The sequence below is a fragment of the Xenopus laevis genome, chromosome 5S, assembly GCF_017654675.1.
Source record: "Xenopus laevis strain J_2021 chromosome 5S, Xenopus_laevis_v10.1, whole genome shotgun sequence".
Classification (NCBI taxonomy): domain Eukaryota; kingdom Metazoa; phylum Chordata; class Amphibia; order Anura; family Pipidae; genus Xenopus; species Xenopus laevis.
The window spans coordinates 45,702,054-45,725,894 of NC_054380.1; the positions used below are offsets into that span (position 1 = coordinate 45,702,054).

Here is a 23,841-nt window from a genome sequence, read left to right on the forward strand (position 1 = left end):
CAGTATTTTTATTAATTCAGCTAATTTTGAATTGAACCTATCAGGTATATTAACACAGTTTGTTTTTCTACCCATCATAAACAACTTGTTTGTTTCTTCAAATTGTGTTATTTTAAAAACTCTGAATTGAATCACCGGTTAGTTCAAATTTACCTAGGAAATTACATCTAAAACATACTGTATTTAGACCTATAATTTAATGAATACTCGTAAAAGGAAATGCATATCTATACAGGATAGAAACATTACATATTATTAACAAATGTCAACCTGAAATATATGTTACCATTTCTCTGCAGAAAAGGCAGCTTGTGCACTCTTTTCATATAACATAATGTAATGTGTACCTTTATTGTATACATTTCAAGCAAAAGCTTCCATTTGAAACACTTTCCCCATGGTGCCGTCTTTCATACTGTTTTTTATTGTAATGTTATATTGTATTCATTATGGTATATGAAACAGAGGCAAGATTATTAACAACTGCAACATTTTATTGTAAATGGCACAGAACAGCATTTCCCTTGGTCTCCATTAAATTGTAAACTTGGGACCGGCATGAGCACTTAAGTTAATGTGAGATTCTTATGTGAGGACCTCACATAAGAATCTCACCTGTAAAAAAGGACAAAAGCAACAAGGGATGTGGACATGATGAAGTTAAGGCCATTGATTGTGAGGTTTGGTAGGAGGTTTGCTTCTTTCTAATTTCTGATTAGCACTTTTTTTGGGGGGGGGGCAAAGCTTCTGTGACAGATCTGTTTAAATTATTCTACACATTTTTTTAACATATTTAAAAACATCTTGGCTAGATAAAATTGCAGGACTATTGAATGACAAACATGCATTAAAGGAGAACTAAACTCCCCTACCATAAGCAGCCCCCCCAAGCTCCCAGGCATTGCCCCCCTCCCGCAATGTGCTTTTACAAACCCGTTAAAAAATTCTCACCCTTAAGTGCAGAGAAGCACAGCAGAGCTCCCAGTCAACATCTTCCGGCTCTTCGTATAGTCCTTGGGAATCTTCAGCGACATGAAGCCTGCTGGAGCATGCACAGTTGGGCTAACTCAGGGATTATCTTCAACTGCAATTGCACAAATCGGCGTTGAGACTCAAAGACTATATGAAGAGCCAGAATATGGTGACCGGAAGCTCCGCTGCACTTCTCTGCATTTAAGGGTGAGATTTTTTTTAAAGGGTTTTTTTTTTTTTTTACACTAAAGCACATCTTGGGGAGTGAGAGGGGGCAATGCCTGGAAGCTAAGGGGGGCTATTGTTGGGGGGTTAGTCCTACTTTAAAAACTATTGATTTATAAAAAGAAATGATGATAACAGAAAGCCTGTGGAATGGATAGAGGCAGGTGTGATCTAATATGCGAGTTACCAGGGAGAAGACAGGCGGAGGTTGAGGCAGGCAACAAGCAAGAGGATTCAAGTCGAGCTCGGTCAAAACCAGACCAATTCTCAAGTAGAGCAATTGCCAGGAAACCAGTTAGAGCCAGAATTGATCAATGGACCATGGATAAATGGCAGAAATTGATTCTACAACATGCACATAAGCAGGAACAATGTTTTCTGAACTTTGAGTTCCATAACCTGTTTGTACTATGGCCTAATAGATCAACGCCCATACAGTCTTAGAACATTTTTTTTATCATTGGATGAAAGTTAAAGTCCACCATTTAATAAATATGCTTTTTAAAAATACCACAGAAGTGAATAGAAAGGGGGCAAGTTTTTTTTACATCTGCCACTTATTGTTATGTGTAGTATTTAGGGTTCATTTACTAAAGGCAAAAAATTTTGCACCGTCATTGTTTACCAACAATACACCACCAGACAGCAGTTAGGAATGTCTAACTGTTTATCAGAATCACTGAGCTTACTGCAGGCATAATGTTAAGTCCAGGTGACACTAATGATCCATTTATATTTCAAAAAATCATATTTACCAAAAATAAAAAATAGTAACTCCTATTTCTAAAAACAGATAGGACAGGTTATTTTGTATACTGTAACTATCATAGTTTAATTTAAATAACAAAAGCTTTGTTTTTCTTTACCAAATTCAGTTAAAAACATACACAGAATTGTTATTCCAGCAGAATGTAATGACTATAACATACTCAAACTGTTAGTGCAGACTTTATCTCATTCTCTTTTTCTATCTGTCTGTCTCTTTCTTTCTCTCTTTAGAGGGTGACTTCCTGTAGTCACAGCTTCATACAGAAGTAACTGTGATTTCTCTACGCTTTTTTAATTCAATAGACCTATACCAGAGCCAATGTGCAGGAAGAATAGGCAGCCTTCGTGGGGGCCAGTGAGGTGTCAGCAGAAACTGTGGGAACAAATAACAGTCACACAAGGAAGCATTTTATAACATCAGGGCCGCAATCCATCTTTTAGTTAGTTCAAGGCTTTGACTAATAAAGGCCTTTTTACAATTCTCAACAGAGTCCAGCTTAATTCCCTACAGAGCCTCAGGGATCTGAAATACATTGCTTTGTAGCAATAAAAGAAGGAAGAAATGAAAGAGTAAAAAGGCATAATCAGTGTTTTATAACTGACTCACATGGTAAAGGGTTAAGGACTGCATATCAACCTATGACATTTTAACAGTGGCTTGAATGAGTCACAGTTTTCAGAGGTAAGCGTGTGATTCTAACACAAAATAGCTTTCATTAAAACGAAAAAAAAGCAGTTTTAGAATCTGAAATAACATTTTCCAAATTAGCCTTTTGCAATATCAAAAAGTAACCAGTTAGGCATTACTTTTGTTATTCAAATCACACTAGATCTATTAGCATAGCTTACTGGTTTGGTGTTGTTAGTTACTGAATGGGACATACAGTGGAACCTAAATTTTACATCCCCTGATTTTACGTTTCCTCTCATTGTACATTATTGTTTTGTGGCCCCACCTATATATTATGCATAATACATTTCCCTGATTTTACATATTCCTGGATTTTACACCATTTGTTTCTGGTTCTCTAAAAAACTTAAAATAGGGGTTCTACTGTATATCCACCATGTTACTACATAACAAATACATATCTGTATATATATATATTTACAGTAAAAATGGGTCAGATCCGTAATATGTAACTATTGCCAAGCAATTTCAAGTAGTTTCATTCATTCTTTTTGGCATAATATTCTTTTTTTCATCAAACCAATCCACTGTTGTATCTGCTTTTAGACCGATTATAAAGAATGCAGTAGCGTCACTAAAGGGAGGCGGGCCCTGGTGCATGACGCGCAGCCAGGCCCCGCCACTCCGTACGACCGCATTTGTCAGTGGCGCGTGAGCTGCCGGGGGGCCCTGAGGGGGTGCGGGCCCTGGCCCGCTCACACCCCCTGCTCCCCCGGTAGTTCCGCCACTGAAAGAATGCATATATGTACGTATAGGAGCTTAAAAGGGGTTGTTTACTTACAAATTAATTTTTAGTACGATGTAGAGAGTGATATTCTAAGATATTTTGCAATTGGCTTTATTTTTTTACTATTTGTGACTTTTGAGTTGTTTAACTTTTCATTGAGCAGTTCTCCAGTTTGCATTTCAGCAATCTGGTTGTTATGGTCCAAATTACCCTAGCAACCATGCATTGATTTGAATAAGTGCCTACAATATCATTGGAGGTGGCCTGAAAAAAAAGATGAGTAATAAAAAAGTAGCAATACCATTACATTTGTAGCCTAACAGAGGATGGGGTCAATGACCCCCATTTAAAAGCTGGAAAGAGAAAATAATTCAAAAACATTTTTAAAAAAAGGAAAAATGAAGGACCAGTTGAAAAGTTGCTTCGAATTAGCCATACTAAAAGTAATCCCCTCAATTATCAATGCAACAATGCCCCAAACCTTTATCATAAAGAATGCACAGAAATCTTTGTAAAGTAGGCACTCACAGAAACACATTAACAGGAATTTAAATGAAAAATACATTTATACTGAAACATGCATGCAACAAGCCTTACTTACATTCTCCAAAGCTCTTATATATAGGTTAACATAGGGACATGTCTTAAAATATTCATCTGGAAAGGCTGCACCAATTGCATTTAATTTAAATGCATTCAGTTTGCTATCAGTGCAACCCAGCAACTTGCATTTAATGGAAGCATCCCTGATCTTTCAAATGATCTGATAACCTTACTTTGGACTGCTGATAAACAGGAGACAGAGTGGTGTATGGTGTATGTTGCATAACAATTACTGAGGTTTTTTTCCAGACATTTAAATGAGTATTTTTAGCTGAAACCAAAAAAAGTTTTAAGCCAGTGATATATTTTTTTACTGCTTAAAGAAGCGAGTCCAACAAATCTTTGCTTTATAGTATTCTGATTTTATTTTTGAGAATAATGCCTTATATTTACATGGATACGTTATTTTCTGTTTTTTGTCATTGTGGTTTACATTAAATACATATCTGAATGTATTGTTTGTCGTTTTTACCAACTGCATAATAGTATAAAATAATACAAGGCTGTCCAACTGTAGGTCTGCAGGCAAAATGTGACCCTACAATAGATTTATATGCCTCCCCAAGCATGTCCATAATAGTAACATAGTAACATAGTAAATAAGGTTGAAAAAAAACACACGTCCACCAAGTTCAACCTTCTAGTTGATCCAGAGGAAGGCAAAAAAAATACAGCTCAAGACCTTATTTGCCCTTGATGCTGCTGACTGGCCTTGCTACAGCCAAGTTTATCATCTACAAGGACTCCAAGGTCCTTTTCCATAATGGATTTGCCTATTGCAGTCCCATTAAGGGTATAAGTGGCTTGGATATTTTTACATCCCAGGTGCATGACTTTACATTTATCAACATTGAATCTCATTTGCCACTTAGCTGCCCAAAATCCATATAGATCACATCTACTCCCCCCCCACATAAAAAGCAATCAAATTTTACTGACATGACCTATCCTTCATAAAGCCATGCTGATTGCAGCTCATAATGCCATTCACTAGGACAAAATTTTGAATGTGATCCCTTAACAAGCCTTCAAATAATTTGCCCACCACAGATGTCAAATTTACTGGCCTATAATTGCCAGGCTGAGATCGTAATCCCTTTTTAAATATTGGAATAACATCAGCGTTTCTCGAATCCATAGGCACCATGCCAGATGAAAGCGAATCTGAGAAAATCAGAAATTGGGGCTGGTCTAAAACTGAACTAAGGGGGGTTGTGGATGCACACCTGAGGCCAATTTCAAAAAGTTTAAAGCCCTGTCTAAATAATTCAAGTAAATATGCAAGTGCATGTAATTTTGAAACAGGGTTTTTTTGTCACAAAGTTATGATCATAATATTGATAAGCCACCATACCACGTCAAGGTAAAACCCCACATAGTGGTCCCTAACTTATTTATCTCTAATCATAGTAAAAAAGGAATATTACCTCTCTGTATAGTACCAATTCTTTATGTAAACATCTCCTGTGCCTTGGTTTCAAACTCTGTGCTAAATCCTCCCCCGCCAACTGCTGAGCGGCTTTTAAGAGGGAGAGACTGCCTTAACCAACGCCCATTTTAGAAAATTAGAAGTCAGGTGTTGTAATTAAAAACAAAGTAGAGTGATATGTGCAGTTGCACAATAGTGTGTATACATGTATAAGTGAAATGTGAAGGTGTGTGGTAGTGAAAAGGGAAAAGTGTATGTGTATGAATATAAACATAGAATAGAAGAATGTAAAGGAGAACTAAATGAGTGTGTGTACATAGAGAAGTGTCTAATGGGACGTTGGTTTTTTCACGGCTAGATCCTCCCATGCCGCTAGCATCTGTGGCTTTTAAGAGAGAGAGAGATTGCACAAACCAAGGCACAACAAGTGAGGGGGACCACCAAAAATATATAAAGGGGTGGGTATGAGGGTGCAATAACCACATGAGCTTAGCCAAAGCTTCCGGCAAATACATAACTATAGGGGGGGTTGTGGATGCACACCTGAGGCCAATTTCAAAAAGTTGCAGTTGCACAATAGTGTGTATACATGTATAAGTGAAATGTGAAGGTGTGTGTGGTAGTGAAAAGGGAAAAGTGTATGTGTATTAGGGATGTGTATGAATGTAAACATAGAATAGAAGAGTGTAAAGGAGAACTAAATGAGTGTGTGTACATAGAGAAGTGTCTAATGGGAGGTTGGTTTTTTCACGGCTAGATCCTCCCATGCCGCTAGCATCTGTAACAAAAAAACCCTGTTTCAAAATTACATGCACTTGCAAATTATTAGAATTACTTAGACAGGGCTTTAAACTTTTTGAAACTGGCCTCAGGTGTGCATCCACAACCCCCCCCCCCATAGTTAAAACTGAACTAAGCTCTCTAACAACCCTGGAGCCTTGTTTACGTTAATTTTTATTAAAGGAATTGTTCAGTGTAAAAATAAAAACTGGGTAAATAGATAGGCTGCGCAAAATAAAGAATGTTTCTAATATAGTTAATTAGCCAAAAATGTAATGTATAAAGGCTGGAGTGATTTGATGTATAACATGTCAGTCAGACACTACTCACTTCTGCTTTTCAGCTCTCTTGGTTTACACTGACTGGTTACCCTGGTTACCAGGCAGTAACCAATCAGAGACTTGAGGGGGGGCCACATGGGTCATATCTGTTGCTTTTGAATCTGAGCTGAATGCTGAGGGTCAATTACAAACTCACTGAACAGAAATGTACCATGTGGCCCCCCTTCAAGTCGCTGACTAGCTCAGAGTTATAGAGCTGAAAAGCAGGAAGTTGGATTCTGGCTGTTTTATTAGACATCTGTCCACTCCAGCCTTTATACATTACATTTTTGGCTAACTAACTATATTAGAAACATTTTTTATTTTGCACAGCCTATCTGTTTACACAGTTTTTATTTTCACACTGAACTATTCCTTTAAAGCTTTATGAATCATATCCTGAGTCAGCCACTGACTAGATTGAGCTGAGCCATTAGGGCAACTATAAAGTGAGCCTGGCAACTCCGACTCGTCTATAGTATACACTGAAGAAAAGAACTGATTTAGCACATTTGCCTTTTCTGTATCTGTTACAACCATACTGGTACCATTATTTAACTGAGCAACACTCTCAACCTGCATCTTTTTACTATTAATATATTTAAAAAACTTTTTAATCTTAGTTTTCACCTCCACTGCAATTAACTCTTCATTTCCTTTCTTTGCCTTCCGGATTGCTGATTTACAACATTAATTACTGTGTTTATATTCATTAAATGCAGCTTCTGTCCCAACAGATTTGTAGTTTTTAAATGCCTTTCTCTTCTTTCCTATTAACTTCTACATAGATAATTGGCCAACTGGCCTAAAAACACTATCATTGCCCATTCAGGCAGCACTTCTTCCTTGGTCTGAGTGTGACATAAGATGCAGATCACAGTATCAGGTGGTGCAAGCCAGTCCCATTTATACCTCGTGCCTATACCACTCCCTATTATAAAACAGCACTGCAAAACACAGACAGTGTTGTATTTGTTAGGTTAGTGGCACTTCTTTAACCAAGGAAGGCAAAGTGCAAAAAAGAGAGGTAATTGTGCCCATTTTTGTTGTTTTTTGACTTCTTAATAATAATAATTGATCCCTAGTATGGTATGTCCATTCTGCTGCTCTATAACTTAAATACATGCCAGGTCATCTTGGCATTACTTGAACTCTAAATTCATCATGCTGCTGAGAGCCACCTCCTTCCTGTGCACAGTTTCTATCCTGACCCGATCCTTTAACCACCAGTCCATATTTTCATATGCTACAAAATTCCACCTCAGGAAGCAGTTCTCCCAGCTCAATATCACTGAAGCTATAAGATGGAATTTAAAAATGCCATTGCCTTCAAAAGACTATTTTGAATAAAGGAACTTTCATTAAACAATATGGCAGCCACACATATATCTACTGTATAAAAGCTAGTTGCTATACACATGCTTGGTCAACACAATAATAAATGTCTTCAGATTTTACTGTATTTATACTTTATGATGCTGACCTCAGTTGTGTTAGACAGATCCTCTTAACTTCCTTACTGTGGTAGGGTGTAGATATTTAAATATCTATGCATTGATTACTTAATATCCATGATCCCCAACCAGTGGCTTGTGAGCAACATGTTGCTCACCAACCACTTGGATGTTGCTCCAAATGTTCTCAAAGCAGGTGCTTATTTTTGAATTCCAGGCTTGGATGCAAGGTTGCATAAAGACCATGTGTACTGCCAAACAGAGCCTCCTATTGGCTGCCAATCCACATAGGGGCTACCAAATGACCAATCACAGTCCATATTTGGAATCCCCAATACATTTTTTATGCACATGTTGCTCCCCAACTGTTTTTATATTTGAATGTGGCTCATGGGTAAAAAAGGTTGGGGGCCCCCATTTTATATCATGAGTTAGGTGCACCCACAGACAAAGAGTGTGTGAAGGAGATTGGGTTAGGTTTGTAAGGGCTGCAAAGAACATGTTTCAGCTCAGCATTTGAAACCAACCATAAAAAGGGCTTTTGAACCACATTAATGGCATGTAAAGCAAACAGGGTGTAGTAATACCTGCCTTGTAATAAGGTCTTTCAAAATGCATTAAAGTGGCCATATTGCAGTGGGTTGATGTTTCAATTTACACAGGTAAGAAAATTTGTTTCACTGTCCTAGACTTTTAGCCAGTAGAAGGAAAACTTTGGTAACTAATCTATTACTACCTATTTTACGTATCATTTAATAGAGTATATGACCTTACAACATTACACAGACTTTTATAAAGCCTAAGTTGCAAGATGCCTTTTTTTCCTCCATGAATAATCTTAAAAGCATAAGCTAAATATACAGCTACTGTTCTTTAGAAAGTAAGATACTTCATTGTGCTGCTGTGATATCTATCATTACCACTTTACTGGCATGCAGTTTCAACCAGAGAAGTGACAATATAATTCTGGTATATTAATGATGTATGAATGCTTGGGGCATTTAAACCTGAATATGTGCTTTGTACTGGGCTGGGTACTTTATCAGAAAAATAGCAGGACTAAGTGCACAGGAAGAAAAGAAACTGCTGCGTTTGTTAGGTTTTTGTGCCAGAAGGTTTAATATACTGTTGATCTTTCACCCACTAAAAGGCTTGTTCTTTCTCTAGCTAAATGTATTTTCACATTTTACAGCTATTTAGGTACAATTTATTTTTTAATAGTTTAAACCACATATCTCTTGAATGTTTTAGATGCCTTAAATATCCGAAACCGGCAAGTTATCTGTACCACGCTCAAAGTTCTTCAGCATCTTGTCGTATCAGCCGATATGGTTGGGGAAGCTCTTGTACCATATTACCGCCAGATTCTTCCTATCTTCAATATTTTCAAGAATGTGAACAGTAAGATTTGTCTTTTTTTTTAATTTTGTTACATTCCATTGTTACAATAAGGGTGAAATACAAATTACACCTGTCTTAAAGAAGATTAACAACAGTCTTAAAACATACGATAGTTATAAAGATTTTGTCATTTTATTTTAACCTAAAAAAAAAGATTCATGATGCATGGCTTCATTGTTAAAATGATACATTTCTATATAAAGTCAAGTACATTTGGAGATCAGAGTAATATAACTATAGTGTTTTCCCCCTCTTCTAGGATCTAATAAAATTACATTTTAATTTATGATACATCTCACGTACAGCTTATTAAACAAAGTACAGAAGCACTGAAGCCATTCTATAATCTTTTAATAATTACATTTTTAGAGTTTTGTAGCAGCCTTTTAAATAGATGAGTGCATTGTGTTTGCTGAATATTTTGTGGAAGCTATAATCTTGCCCTTGGCTCTTGAAGCAACAATATTTAAATTCCTACCTTTTGTTTAACAGTTTTATTTCCCTTATACTTTTCATTTCTTTTAAACAAAAACTCCCCTGATAATGGGAATTACCACTGGACCCTCATTTTTATACAACAGCTTTTTTTCTAAATATAATCATATCAACAACATGTGGGAAAGGGAAGGGTGGTAGTGGCTTATATATTAGCTTTTATTTGTGTTCCTACAGCAAAGTTTTCATAGCCAATCACTAGATTGTACATGATGCTTTATAGAACAACTTCTGTAAATCTTCCTTCTGGTAAGAACTGTGATCTTTAGTGATTGCACTTAGAATCTATTATAATGAGCAAAGAGGTGAGGTAGAACACATTTAAGGGGGTTATTTACTAAACTCTGAATGCAGTAATCACGAAAAATTTGTGTTTTTTTTGATAAAATCTTATTTTTTTTAAAAATCACGAATTTTTCAGAATTTATTTAACCCTGAGGATGGAAAAGTCTTAATCTGAAAATCCGGCATATCAGACCTGTCGAGGTTGCATATAAGTCAATGCGAGAAGTCCCAATGATTTTTTAAGCGTAAAAAACCAGAGCAGATTTGATCGGAGTTTGTAGCAGAAAATATTGAGATAAATTTGGACTTTAATAAATAACCCCCTTAAAGGACAAGAAAAGTCTAAAATAGAATAAGGCTAGAAATGCTGTACTTTGTATACTAAACATAAACATGAACTTACTGCACCACAAGCCTAATCAAACAAATGATTTATGCTTTCAAAGTTGGCCACAGGGAGTCACCATCTTGTAAATTTGTTAAACATCTTTGCAAGATCAAGACTGTGCACATGCTCAGTGTGGTCGGGGCTGCTTAGGGATCATCATAAATTATCAAAACAGCACAAGTCAAATAATATCTGCCAGAAGCCGATACAGCACTAATTAATAATTAGAATATACAGACTGCACTGGGTCCTGTGTTGTCATGTAATCTAATATGGATTTTATAGTTTTTATAATGTTTAATGTAAACTTTCTCCAACTCTGCAGAACCAGTGACTGCAGCAAAAAAAAAATCCTCCAAATAGAATCACAGTTTATCTGTTTAAATCTGGCTCCATGATCTTTATCCCTGCAGCTGGAGTTGGAAACAGTAAAGGCGATGTAAAGGCAAAAATAAAATCCAATACAAATCTCTACACAGTAGCCAACTGCTCTACAGGGAAACAAACAAAGCTGCTTGAGTTCTGCATGGCTGGGAAGTAAGGCTGTTCATAAGTATGATTGTTTCCCTGCAGAGCAGTTAGGGACCGCCTGACAATTCCTATCCACAGCAGTAAATGAAGGGAGAATTTCACTGCATACAGTCAGGTTTCTTATAAAAATGGTACACATTTTTTAATTAAAGTATATTGGAGATAGGTTTCTTTTTCATGAAAGAAAGTAAAAATGGGATTTTATTTTTTCACCTTTACATGCCCTTTAATGACACAGATGACTTCCTGGGAAGTCCCCTGCAAGTGTTTGAGCATTTTAATACAATTGTAACTAATAAGATAAGCAGGTATTTATGGGGAGTGTCCAAAAGAAGGGCATTTTCAAAACAAATGTAGGAAGTATACCATAGTGTTAATATCTGGTTTTGACTGATTAGTTAGCTCTTAGATAGAGTTCAGTAAATGTTCAACTAGAACTAATAAGGGAATGGAACAATTAGGGGCATATTTAACAAGGGTCGAAGTTCGAAGTTAAAAAATCTTCGAACTTCAAATTCAAAAAGACCAACTGAATAGAGGTTGAAGGTTTTTGGGGGTCGAAGTGGTCCATATTCGAATCGTGCGATCGAAGGAATAGCACCTTCGATATACTTCGATTTCCCCCCCAAAAATTCGATCTCTCAAACTCCACCAATTGCCTCCAATTGGGAGGTCCCCCATAGGCTAAAACAGCACTTCGGCAGCTTTTAGATGGCGAATGGTCGAAGTCAAAGTTTTAAAGAGACAGTACATAATAAATTTCGTTATTCGAAGGGTTGCACTTGATACTTTTTAAGTCCAAATTGAAAATGTATACACTATACTCTTTTACCTGTGACAAAGACAGGACACAGGCACCCACAGCATTCACTTGTTCAAATAATCAACAAACCAGCCATAATGCAGTGAATTTATAGCAGTAACTAAAACACTATGAAATTATGTACTATACAATCAATTTTTACTATTGTTACATATTGTTTAGCTGTAGACTCAATGTCCCATTTTGAAGTTATAAGCTTCTTTCGTTATGAGCCAAATTTTCGGCCAGGTTTCGCTGAGAAAAAGACGCCCATAGACTCCAATGGGTGAGATTCAGCCCATCACTAGCTTCTGTTACTTTACTGTATTGAGTAAGACAATTTCCATTTCTGTAAAAGAGGGCATTTTGAGCATTTTGCCCCTCCACGGATCTATAAAATGATATAAAACCTAAAGCAAATATTTAAGAGCCCTGCCAAGAGCCCTGTCATCTTCTGGTACAGGCCAGCACAGAATGCACCCTCAGGGACAGAATGTCTAAGAAGGAAACACCAGCCTGGTGGTTGAAGTGTTTTACTTGCAGAAAAATGCTGCTTTTTACACCTATAGTTATTCTAGACTAAGATGGAAACTGCTACTTGTATATTGTTAGTAAACCGCTAATCGCCATTAATACATTAAATAAGTTCCTGTAACTAAAAAGGAATGAAGTTAAGTTTTGAAGCAAATGCAAATCAATAACACAGGTATGGGACCTGTTATCCAGAATGCTGGGGACCTGGGGCTTTCCGGATAACAGATCTTTCAGTAATTTGTATCCTTATACCTTAAGTCTACTAGAAAATCATGTAAACATTAAATAAACTGTATAGGCTGGTTTTGCTTCAAATAAGGATTAATTATATCTCAATTTGGATCAAATGCAATGTACAGTTTTATTAATACAGAGAAAAGGGAAATCATTTTTAAAAATTTGGATTATTTGGATAAAATGAAGTCTATGGGAGACAGACTTTCTGTCATTTGGATTTTTCTGGATAAGGGGTTTCCGGATAACAGATCCCATCCTGTATTACTCTCATTTTGTTATTTATTTACAATAATGAAGTACATTTCAACAAACATTTTAATATTAATGCAAAAGCATGATGAATTATGTAATACCTTACAAAATAGCCAGAGAACATTTCTTAATTTATCACTTGAGCTACCTTTAGTAAAAATACCCCTAGCAGAGTGCAGTGAGATTATTATAGCTGGAAAGTAAGTAGCATTCACTACCGGCTGTTCAGCTAGCTTGTCATTGGTTAGTTTTTTGTGATATTCCGACACCTTGATTTGTTTTTAACTGCTTGTCAAATTATACTCACTGTGTCTTTGCTACTCTTCTTGTTTGTTATGATCTCTATGTCACTCGTCACATTTTAATGTTTCCACCCAATCTTGTTATTACATATATGCCCTTGCCCCTTGCTTGCCTATGTTTCTTTGATAATCATATATCTATATTCAGATATCACGGAATCATAGACTTTCACAACAAAGCTGTCAAAGCACAATATCTCAGCTGAGTGAAGTTTTGGTGTTTTGGATCAAAAATGCCGTTTTAATAGAAAAATTCTTACTTCAAAGAAAACAATTCCATTGAACTCTATGAGACTGCCGGCACTTAAAATGAATGATGCTACCTTCTAAAGAGTGAGAGTGCTTCTTAATGAGTAAAATTTAACAAGCATGGGACACTGCTGTATAATAATAATACAATAATCTTTCATTCCGCTAAATCTTTGCACAGGAAGGTGCTTTTTATATCTATTTTATCCTCACTTTCAGTTTCAGTGTGTATCAATATCTGCCTTCAACTTCCTACAGAGGCAATGCCACTTTTCATAAATGTTTTATGAGATTCAGGAAATGGGAACAGTGAGTAAATGTGAGCATAAAAAGGTTAGTATTTTGAATGGTAATAACACAGGCTGCATTTCTGATTGCAAATGCCATCTACTGTATGAAGCCATTGAACTATTAATATTGGCATGTCCTAGAGACTACACTCCACTGCTTTACTGTTTTTCCTGTATATTATTTAATTAAAATTCGCATTTTTACAATGTAGCCTTACTTTTATGGAACAAGATTGCCACTCACAGAACTGCTTCATTATTTTTAACAGCAAATCTTAAAATCAGTATTAAACAGACATCTAGAGGTATTTCTTGTATTTCTCGTGATGGTTGTATTTCTAATGATCAAACTTAGAAAATGCTTGATAATGTTTATTGATGTGTTTGCATAAGATCTGACATATTATTTCTCTCCGATGTGCCTAATTAGTCTTACAGGTAATGAACAGAACACAAAGTATAAAGATAATGACGCAGTGAGTTACAGGCATAAAAAATCCACAGTCAATAGTATTAGCTCTGAGATGGTAAAAAAATATATATTAAAACTTAGCACGCTATAATTAAGCATAGTCTGAATGATGTATGATGCAAACTTTGACATTGAATTGGTCTCTCACTTATCTCTCAGTAACTCCCATCCATGTCCCGTTTCTTGTAGAAAGATAAAAAATAAAGATCAATCAGCCTTTTTCACCTCCTATGTGATGGAATTAGTCTGTTCTAATTGATTGTTAAAAACAATCAAAAATCAGACCTTTCTTTGACATTCAAGAGGAAAAGTGGAGGCCACAGAGAAAACAGGACTTATTTTCTTAAAGTAGTAGAGATAAACAAACCATTATCTCATGTCAATTCCCAACACTGTTAATACATTGGACTCCTGTCTTTTAAGCTTTACTCCTGTCAGAAAAAAAGCTTACTTGAGGACAGGCATGATGCAAAGCATTGTCCGAATGTTGTGTAGAGATCACTTCCATTGGACACCGGAGCAGTGGAAATGCATTCTATCAAATGAATTGAGTTTTACCATATGGTGATATGGTATGGCATATGCCATAATAGTGCTACTTTTCTAAATGTGAAATGCTGATGAAATTGTTGATGAAATATAATGGTCTAATTCATGGCTAGGGCTATAGTCAAAGAAAGCTTTAACTCAGTAGTGTACAGTTATTGTACATACTTAATATAAGCTACTAAAAAATAGCCACTACATGTTGTAGACTTAAAGGAGAAGGAAAGGTTAAAACTAAGTAAGCCTTATCAGAAAGGTCCATCTAAATATACCAGTAAACCCCCAAAGTAATGTTGCTCTGAGTCCCCTGTCAAAAGAAACACTGCATTTCTTTCCTTCTATTGTGTACTCATGGGCTTCTGTATCAGACTTCCTGCCTACATCTTAAACCTCATTGCCCTGGGCAAGAGCATGCTCAGTTTGCTCCTATTCCCCCCCCCCTCCCTTCTCTACTGTAATCTGAGCCCAGAGCAGGGAGAGACTCAGGCAGGAAGTGATGTCACAACATGTTAATACTGCAGCTCCTATCCTAAACAAACAGAGAGTTTCTAGAGCTTTTTACTCAGGTATGGTAAAACATTTTACAGAATAAATATAGCATTCTAGCTTGTACTATTGCAGCTAATCTATTGGCAATAAAATGCCTCCGTAGCTTTCCTTCTCCTTTAAAGGGGTTGTTCAACTTTGAGTTACTTTTTAGTATGATGTAGAGAGTATTAATCTGAGACACTTTGCAATTGGTTTTCATTTGTATTATTTGTGATTTTTGAGTTATTTAGCTTTTTATTTAGCAGCTCTCCAATTTGCAATTTCTGGAATATGGCTGCTAGGGTCTAAATTACCCTAACAACTATGCATTGATTTGAATAAGAGACTGGTATATGAATAGAAGAGGGCCTGACTGGATATATTAGCATACTGAATGTTAACCTAAAGGTGAACTAGCCCTTTGAAATGAAATCCTAAGTACAATCGAGGTCTGCTTGCCCAACATCAGTACAAACTTCACTAATTCTTTTGTGGGTCAGTTTATTTCAAAAGCAGTGTTCTCTCATCTAGTTTATAGCCTTCTCAGAAGAGTAGTCTTCCCATTAACAGTATTAGAATTTCGCCCATTTTTGATGCCGGCGCCCGTTTTTTTTACGCCGATGCCTGTTTTTGACGCCGGCGCCCGTTTTTTGACGCCGGCGTCCATTTTTTTCGCCGTCGAATTTTTGCCGCGAATTTTCACGGGCATTTCGCGAATTTATTCGCTGGCGGCGAATCATGCAAATTCGACGCGAATTCGCGCCTGGCTAATAAATTAGCCCATCACTAGAGTTCTGTTATTGTAATGTTGTTTTACAGTGGCAGACTGCAAGTACAGTAGATGTCTAAAGTTGAGCAAAGGTTTTGACAAAATTTGTAGTTTCACCAACAGCTAACTTTTTCACAGCTGCATTAGAAATTCTCCACGAGGTCTGTTTGGCACTCCAGCTGACATCACTGTAGATACTGTATACAATACAGTTGCATTCACTATAGTGCATAATGAATGTTTCTGATTTGAAGGAATTTTTGTCCTGATCAACTGACAAAACATCTAAATACAAAATGCAATTTTTGATGATTAAATTCTAATGCTTGTTGCACCGGTTTCTGTGCTGCCATGTAGTAATTATCTGTATTAATTACGGTCCCTAAGCTCAGTAAGTGACAGCAGCACAGAGCATGAGCGGTGAATCAGCAGAAAAGAAGATGGGGAGCTACTGGGGCATCTTCAGAAGCACAGGTTTTCCCTGCTAAAAGGCTGTGGTTGCCTTGGGCTGGTAAAACATAATATACAACATTTATAACATACTTCCTTAGTTAAGCTTTAGTTCTCCTTTAACAATGCAGGGCAATGTATAAGCCATTGCAGATTTTAAAACTTCTTAACTACAGTATAATTTTGTCTTCATATTGACTCAAATGCGTTTTAGGTTAAGCTTTGAATCCACTGATTAATTTAATTTTGTTTGCATTCACCATTACATTGTTTGTGGTTAGACAACTTGTACAGAATGTCTGAATATTATTGACATCATTGGCATTATGAGATCTTTATTGACCTTTTGCATATCTAGATCTGTGACACATTAGTTTTCTATAGCCCAGGTTTTCCTCAGCAGCTTGCGTATACCTTTTTAAAAATGTCATTCCTTTAATTTTAAATAAATGTTAAAGGAAAACTATACCCTCCAAACAATGTAGGTCTTTATAAAAAGATATTACATAAAACAGTTCATATGTAAAACCCTGCTTCATGTAAACAAACCATTTTCATAATAATATACTTTTCTAGTAGTATGTGCCATTAGGTAATCATAAATAGAAAATTGCCATTTTAAAAAATAAGGCCCCTGGGATTGTAGGATTCACTGTGCACACAAACATACCAACAAACCATTATTGTTTGGTCACATGAGCGAATTAACATACAGAGTTGTGTATTTTACTTCAACACTTCTTCCTGTTACAGTTAAAGTTGTAGTATTTCTGGTCAGGTGATCTCTGATGCAGCACAGAGACCATCACAAAATGGTGGCTCAAGGCAAGAGAGTTAAAAGGGCAATATTTACTTAAATACATAGACCAGTTTGGTGAGATTCTTTAATATGCCATGTCATATGATGTAAACTATCTGTTGCTTAAGTGTTCATTTTGGGGGTATAGTTTTACTTTAAATTAAATAAATTGACATGGTTAAAGGAGAAGGAAAGGCAAAATTTATGCACTACCTCCCTCTAAAGTACTCACATAGATGACCTTATTCACTATATTTTCAGCTCACCTATGCGAATACAAAAGCATAAAATCATAAAATCATGCTTGATGTTCTGCTCTGCTTCGGTACAATGAGGCGGCCATCTTGCTAAAGGATTAGATGCTTTCTTCTCCTCTCCATCTGTATTGCGCATGCGCAAAAAAAAAAATTCCCCTGACCCACAGGAGCGCATCACATATGACTTTACATTGGTGCTACACCGTAGCCTGCATTCAAAAATATTTTTGTCCCCTCGATGCGCACACCAAGAGCTTGTTGCTGCCAGGTAGCGGTTCCCTTCATGAATAAAAAGGAATGATTGTGCGTCTACATAGATAGGAGATGCTGTCGGGGGGGGGCATGTGTACAGTGATTAATGATGATGCACGCATAGCTTGATTTGCATGCGTGTCATCTTACAAGGGAGGAAAGCTGCACCTCTGAAGCATGCGCAACAGGATAGAATTTGGCCCAAAGCGACTCAAGGCTGCCTCGGGCAGCAGGGAGGAAGCTGCCTGGAAAATCATTGACGTCACTAGAGTCCTGCGCTACATTCTAATCAGAGCGCAGTTCCTGCTACTAGACACCAAGGAGACAGCATTAACTCCGTTCTGTAAGTAATTAGTCGACCAGACTGGTGATAGAACTTTACTTAAGATTTAGCTTTCGTTGTCCTTTAATTCTGTATGCTTGTGTGTGTGGGAGCAGCATTGGTTGCTCAGATGAGGCAATCTCCTCAAAAGGATAAAATTTAACAGGGACCTCTTGTAGCCAAATTATTATGAAACATTTTGTAATGCATATTATATTTACCAAGCAATATCTAAACAAAGCCTCTCAACCTCTGAATGTCTCAGCGCTGAGCTAAATAAATAAAATAAAATTTTCTAAATTCTATCTTTCTAATCTTGCTGTATAATATGCCTTTAAAATGCCTTAAAATTTAAAAGGTACTGCAAGAGTATTTGCCTCAATGAATCACTGAATATAGACCCCAGTACAAATACAATGACAGCATATTATGCCAAATGCTGCAGTGATGTTTGGAATAGCTCTTAGTAGCTATAAAACATTACTAACCAAAGTATTTAAGAGTGAAGCTGTTTTGTAAGCTTTGATTCATAAAGCAGTAATCCGTGTACATGAATGAATCACAGACTCATAGCATTAAGGTTTAATTGCTGTCTTTGCCAAGCTTTTTTGTGATGGAGAGGAATGCTATTTGATGGAATTTCACTATAGTTAATTATAATACGTTCCAAAGTCAACTGTTATCCTTAACAAATGATTTTAAAAAAATGTCTAATTTTACAGCATTCTAGATGGAATTCCATTCTTTTTCCCCAGAGGCAGGTGCAGATCTTCTCCAGTATGGGGTGCATAGATCTGCATCTGACTAAAAAGGGCATGATGGTAGATTAAACTTGCACCACACTTGGGTGGGATGTGTGCATCCCCTTAACCTTGCCTGCCCTTCATTTACAAGTACATGTGAATTCAATGAACGTCTTAAATAGGGATGCACCGAATCCTCTATTTTAGAATTTAGCCAAATCCTGAATCCCTTATGAAAGATTCAGCTTAATACTGAACCAAATCCAAACCATAATTTGCATATGTAAATTAGGGAAAGAAAACCGAGCGCACAGTGTACCATTAAAAAATGTTTTGCTTCCTTTTATATGTGACAAAAAGCCACATGATTTTTTGGATTTGGTTCGGCCAGGCAGAATATGAATTCTACTGAAAAAGGATGAATTTTGGCTGAATCCCAAATGAAATCCTGGATTCAGTACATCCCTAGTCTTAAAGCTTGTATTAAGGGCAGGGTTTACTTGCATCACATCAAAAACAAGATTGTTTGTATATCTATGCAACCACATGGTATGCAACTAATTAAAAATAGCAATGTAGCAAGTGTTGATGTGATGTGCACTTTTAAAAGCAAGAGTTGACAACTTATAGGGGCATATTTATCAAAAGTCGAAGTTCGAAGTTAAAAAAACTTTGAATTCAAAAAGACCAACCGAATGGTGGTCGACGGTTTTTGGGGTCGAAGTGGGCCTACTTAGAATTGTTCGATTCGAAGTAGCGCTACTTCTATTCGAAGTTTTTTTTAACTTCGACCTTCGATCTCCCAAACTCCCCAAATTGCCTCCATACAGGTTCTAGGAGGTCCCCCATAGGCTAAAACAGCACTTTCGGCAGCTTTTAGGTGGCGAATGGTCGAAGTCGAAGTTTTAAAGAGACAGTACTTCAAAAAAATTTGACCTTCGAATTTGGGCGTTTTTTTTCAACTTCGAATCGAAGTTGGACTATTCGATGGTCGAAGTATTTTTAACTTCGAACCTTCACTTCAACCTTTGATAAATCTGCCCCTTAATGTGCAGATCAGGAAAAACTCAAACTATACCCAACCCTACCAAATTCGATGCTCAAAAGGAGAGACAGAAAAGTGGAGTATATGGCGTCGCACAGTCCCAAGACTACTCTATACAGATAACTGTGTCTTCCAGCCTAACGTGATCAACTAAAGACTTAATACAAACATTGTGATTCCTGTGATATTTTGTAACATCTCAACTGAGATAACTCAATAAATAATTAAATTAAATACTTAAAGTGAAAATCTTGTTAATTCATGGTGAATATGATTCGAAAGTGCAAGTGCTTATATTTGTGAACATAGAGTTGTGCTGGAAACCACAGCTTGGACTCAATAAAGAAAACCTAATAAAAAGTAACTTTTATTTCATCATTAAAATTCATGGACTGAAAGGGAATCGATAAAATCACTAAGAACGGTTAAAAAAGAGGGTGGAAATGGATCAATTATCAGAGTAGAAAGGGGTAACAGTATAATAAATTCATAAGACTGTTCCCATATAGATCTTACATCACCCGTATCCCTATACTGGCTGAAATATAGTCAGGGAGTGTAAGGAGGACTTGATTAGCGACAGTGCAGTATTTTAGATGGAGGGTGAGTGTTGAATGAACGTAGAATGAGGGTTGTTCTGGGGTGCCCCCAAACAGTTGCCTTGAAGAGGATTGGGTGATAGAGAGGGTGCAGCGTATTATCCTCAAACTTAGTGTCACTAGCCCTTCAGTTCGAAGGGTGGATTTGTCGGCCTCTGTACAGTATGGTGTGCAAAGAGTTAACTAACGCTATGTCCTCTCAGAGGCACCTAATGAGTTTGGCCTATTCCCTAGACACTACAAATGCAACACCTTATACTGACAGTGGTTACACATTGCGTACGTAGGATCCGAGTCCCCACATAGAAAATACCCTCCGTTCTTCCCCCTCTAATTATCTGTTATACTGCAGATTGTCATGCGCTCCCTCCTATTCCCTGTCTTGAAACCGCTAGACAAGCGGTAAAGCTACAGTGCCTTTGGGGGCACCCCAGAACAACCCTCATTCTACGTTCATTCAACACTCACCCTCCATCTAAAATACTGCACTGTCGCTAATCAAGTCCTCCTTACACTCCCTGACTATAATTCAGCCAGTATAGGGATACGGGTGATGTAAGATCTATATGGGAACAGTCTTATGAATTTATTATACTGTTACCCCTTTCTACTCTGATAATTGATCCATTTCCACCCTCTTTTTTAACTGTTCTTAGTGATTTTATCGATTCCCTTTCAGTCCATGAATTTTAATGATGAAATAAAAGTTACTTTTTATTAGGTTTTCTTTATTGAGTCCAAGCTGTGGTTTCCAGCACAACTCTATGTTCACAAATATAAGCACTTGCACTTTCGAATCATATTCACCATGAATTAACAAGATTTTCACTTTAAGTATTTAATTTAATTATTTATTGAGTTATCTCAGTTGAGATGTTACAAAATATCACAGGAATCACAATGTTTGTATTAAGTCTTTAGTTGATCACGTTAGGCTGGAAGACACAGTTATCTGTATAGAGTAGTCTTGGGACTGTGCGACGCCATATACTCCACTTTTCTGTCTCTCCTTTTGAGCATCGAATTTGGTTGTCGTGAATGGGAGTAGTCAGCACGTCCATACCAAGTTGCTCCTAATTCTCGGTTAGGGGGTATCCCTAGGGAAGAACAACGGGTTAGAAGGTGCGGCAATCCCCCTTTTTTCTAATATACCCAACCCTAGCCTGCAAAACTTAACCCACTCCTGACCCTAACCCATAAAATGCTGCCATTGTAGGTCCCACACCCAACGATTTTTCCCGCACTGTACACTACTTCTGCACATGCATCTGGTTAAAAGACAGGGCATTTTTGGGAGCAACCCACAATGGTTGCCCAAATTTCAACTCAAACTTACCTGAACCATGGGACCTATGGGTTTTGGGTCAAACCACACTACTGTATATTGGCAACCCTACTACTGATATAACTTTTGACATAACTTGTAATACATTTATGCCAGTTGGAGGACACAGAACTTGCCTTTACAAGGCAATCAGTCTGAGGAACATCAGTGCCACCCACTTCTTGGTAGATAATTGAATCATCCCGTATGCAGGGAAAATGGTTGCTTTGCATACAAAATAATATCTTTGCTGAAATGAGCATAAATTTCCTTAGGACTTTGTTAATATACTGGCACCCATTTATTCACTGCTTTGGCAATATTTTGTAAATTAAAATAAAAAAAGAACCATGGAGTGATCTGACTGTGTTAAAAATGCAAACTCCTTCCTTGCAGCATCACTGTTCTTTATTGATTATCCGTTTTCATAGCGTTCAGATCTATGGTGACTTAAGAACATTATCATGTGATTTGTATACTGCAACCCAGACTATCAGCCTCCCTGGAGGAGAATGATTCTATTGCTTATCTGGGTTTCTCTGCGGTATCAAGCGACAGCTGCAGGAAATTTAAAAGCAAATTGCAGATTTCTAAGTATGAAGAGGTTTGAACATCCTCTCTAATTGCTGGGGGAAAGGGGAGGGGTGAAGTTTCTGCACAGGGGTGTGAGAGAAAAGAGAGAAAAGCAGAGACTAAAATTCCACTGGGGTGATTATGGTTCTTATTCTTTTTGAGAGAAGCTGTAAAATGTTTTTCAAATGTGTGATAAAATATCTAAGTCATAAATTCCATTTTAGACTGTCAGATCTGCCAAGAAACAGGGCGTAATTTACTACTGGTTTCTTACAAGAAAATTACAGTTATTGTGGTGTGAACAGTAACATGGAAAAATGCTCTTAGATTAACTCAGCAGGCTGCAGGCAGATAAGGGGTTAAGCTGTAATGTGTAATTTTAAACAGCATGTGTAATTATCTCCAAGGAAATCAGTGTTCTGAGCACTGACAGTAAATGAGTTTTATTGTTGAAAAAACAATGACAAAAAGTGCTATTTATACAAGGAAGCACTAGGGCTTGGAATTGAGCCACTAAAGTGATTTTGACCAAGCATATCTTAGGCACTGCTAATGTACATTATATTGTTCTTCATGTTCCGCTAAAGTTCAATATTGCAAGTGAGCATCAGTTTTGATGCAATTTCTTTCTGGACACATATATGAGCTTATAAATATACAGCAGGTGAAGTTTTGTTTCAGTGCATTAATCCATTACAAACTATATGTAGCCATATTTATAACTTGCCCTTTCCCATCCCCTCTGGTGATATAACCACAGAGCTGTCAACTTAGCTGAAAGGATAATCAGTGCGCTGCTGAAAAAATTTTCAAGATGCGGAAGTGACTTCATAGGTGTTGTTGCACCTCAGGAAGTGAAGTCACATGCAAATCCCTAAGCCACTGATTTCTTCCCATACATGTGCACATGCTACAATTGATGCCCTTAAATCCAACACTATAGGACGATGTAAGACTGGGGGTGAAAGGGACAAAATTGTAAAACTCATGAAAAAATAGGTGGGTTTTGACAACTCTGTAACTATCATGTTTTTACCTGTCTCTGACATCACAAGGAGCAGTGTGATTATCTAGGTCATTATTAGCTGCAGATCAGTAGGGATGGGTAGTGGGTCAGTAAATCCATAATCATATCCAGACCCATATATCACTACCCCAAACATCATTCCTAATTATAATATACTGGGTTGTCTTAGAGCTACAGCCTATATACCTAAGTGGGTATAGCAAAGCAAACCATCAGGGATAGTAAACGGACCAGGAGAAGATATAATTGTAGGCAGGCATCAGAAGGCTCTCTTAACCAGCATAGGGGCAGATTCATTAAGCGCCGAATTTGTGCTAGCGTCCACTTTGCAACACTTCGCCAGACGTAAATTCGCCCAGACAACACTAATTCACTAACATGCAAAGATACGCCGAGGGCG

The 23,841-nt window shown here is 37.1% G+C and overlaps 1 protein-coding gene across 2 annotated transcripts in view; it reads left to right on the forward strand.

The window, feature by feature from the left end:
- Window positions 1-23,841, forward strand: part of LOC108717868 (parkin coregulated gene protein homolog) — a 383,935-nt gene that overhangs the window by 240,163 nt on the left and 119,931 nt on the right. For both annotated transcript variants that reach the window (XM_018265279.2, XM_018265280.2), the window contains one exon: window positions 9,221-9,370. In XM_018265279.2, the coding sequence (XP_018120768.1) occupies window positions 9,221-9,370 (150 nt within the window). The remainder of the gene's footprint in view (window positions 1-9,220; window positions 9,371-23,841) is intronic.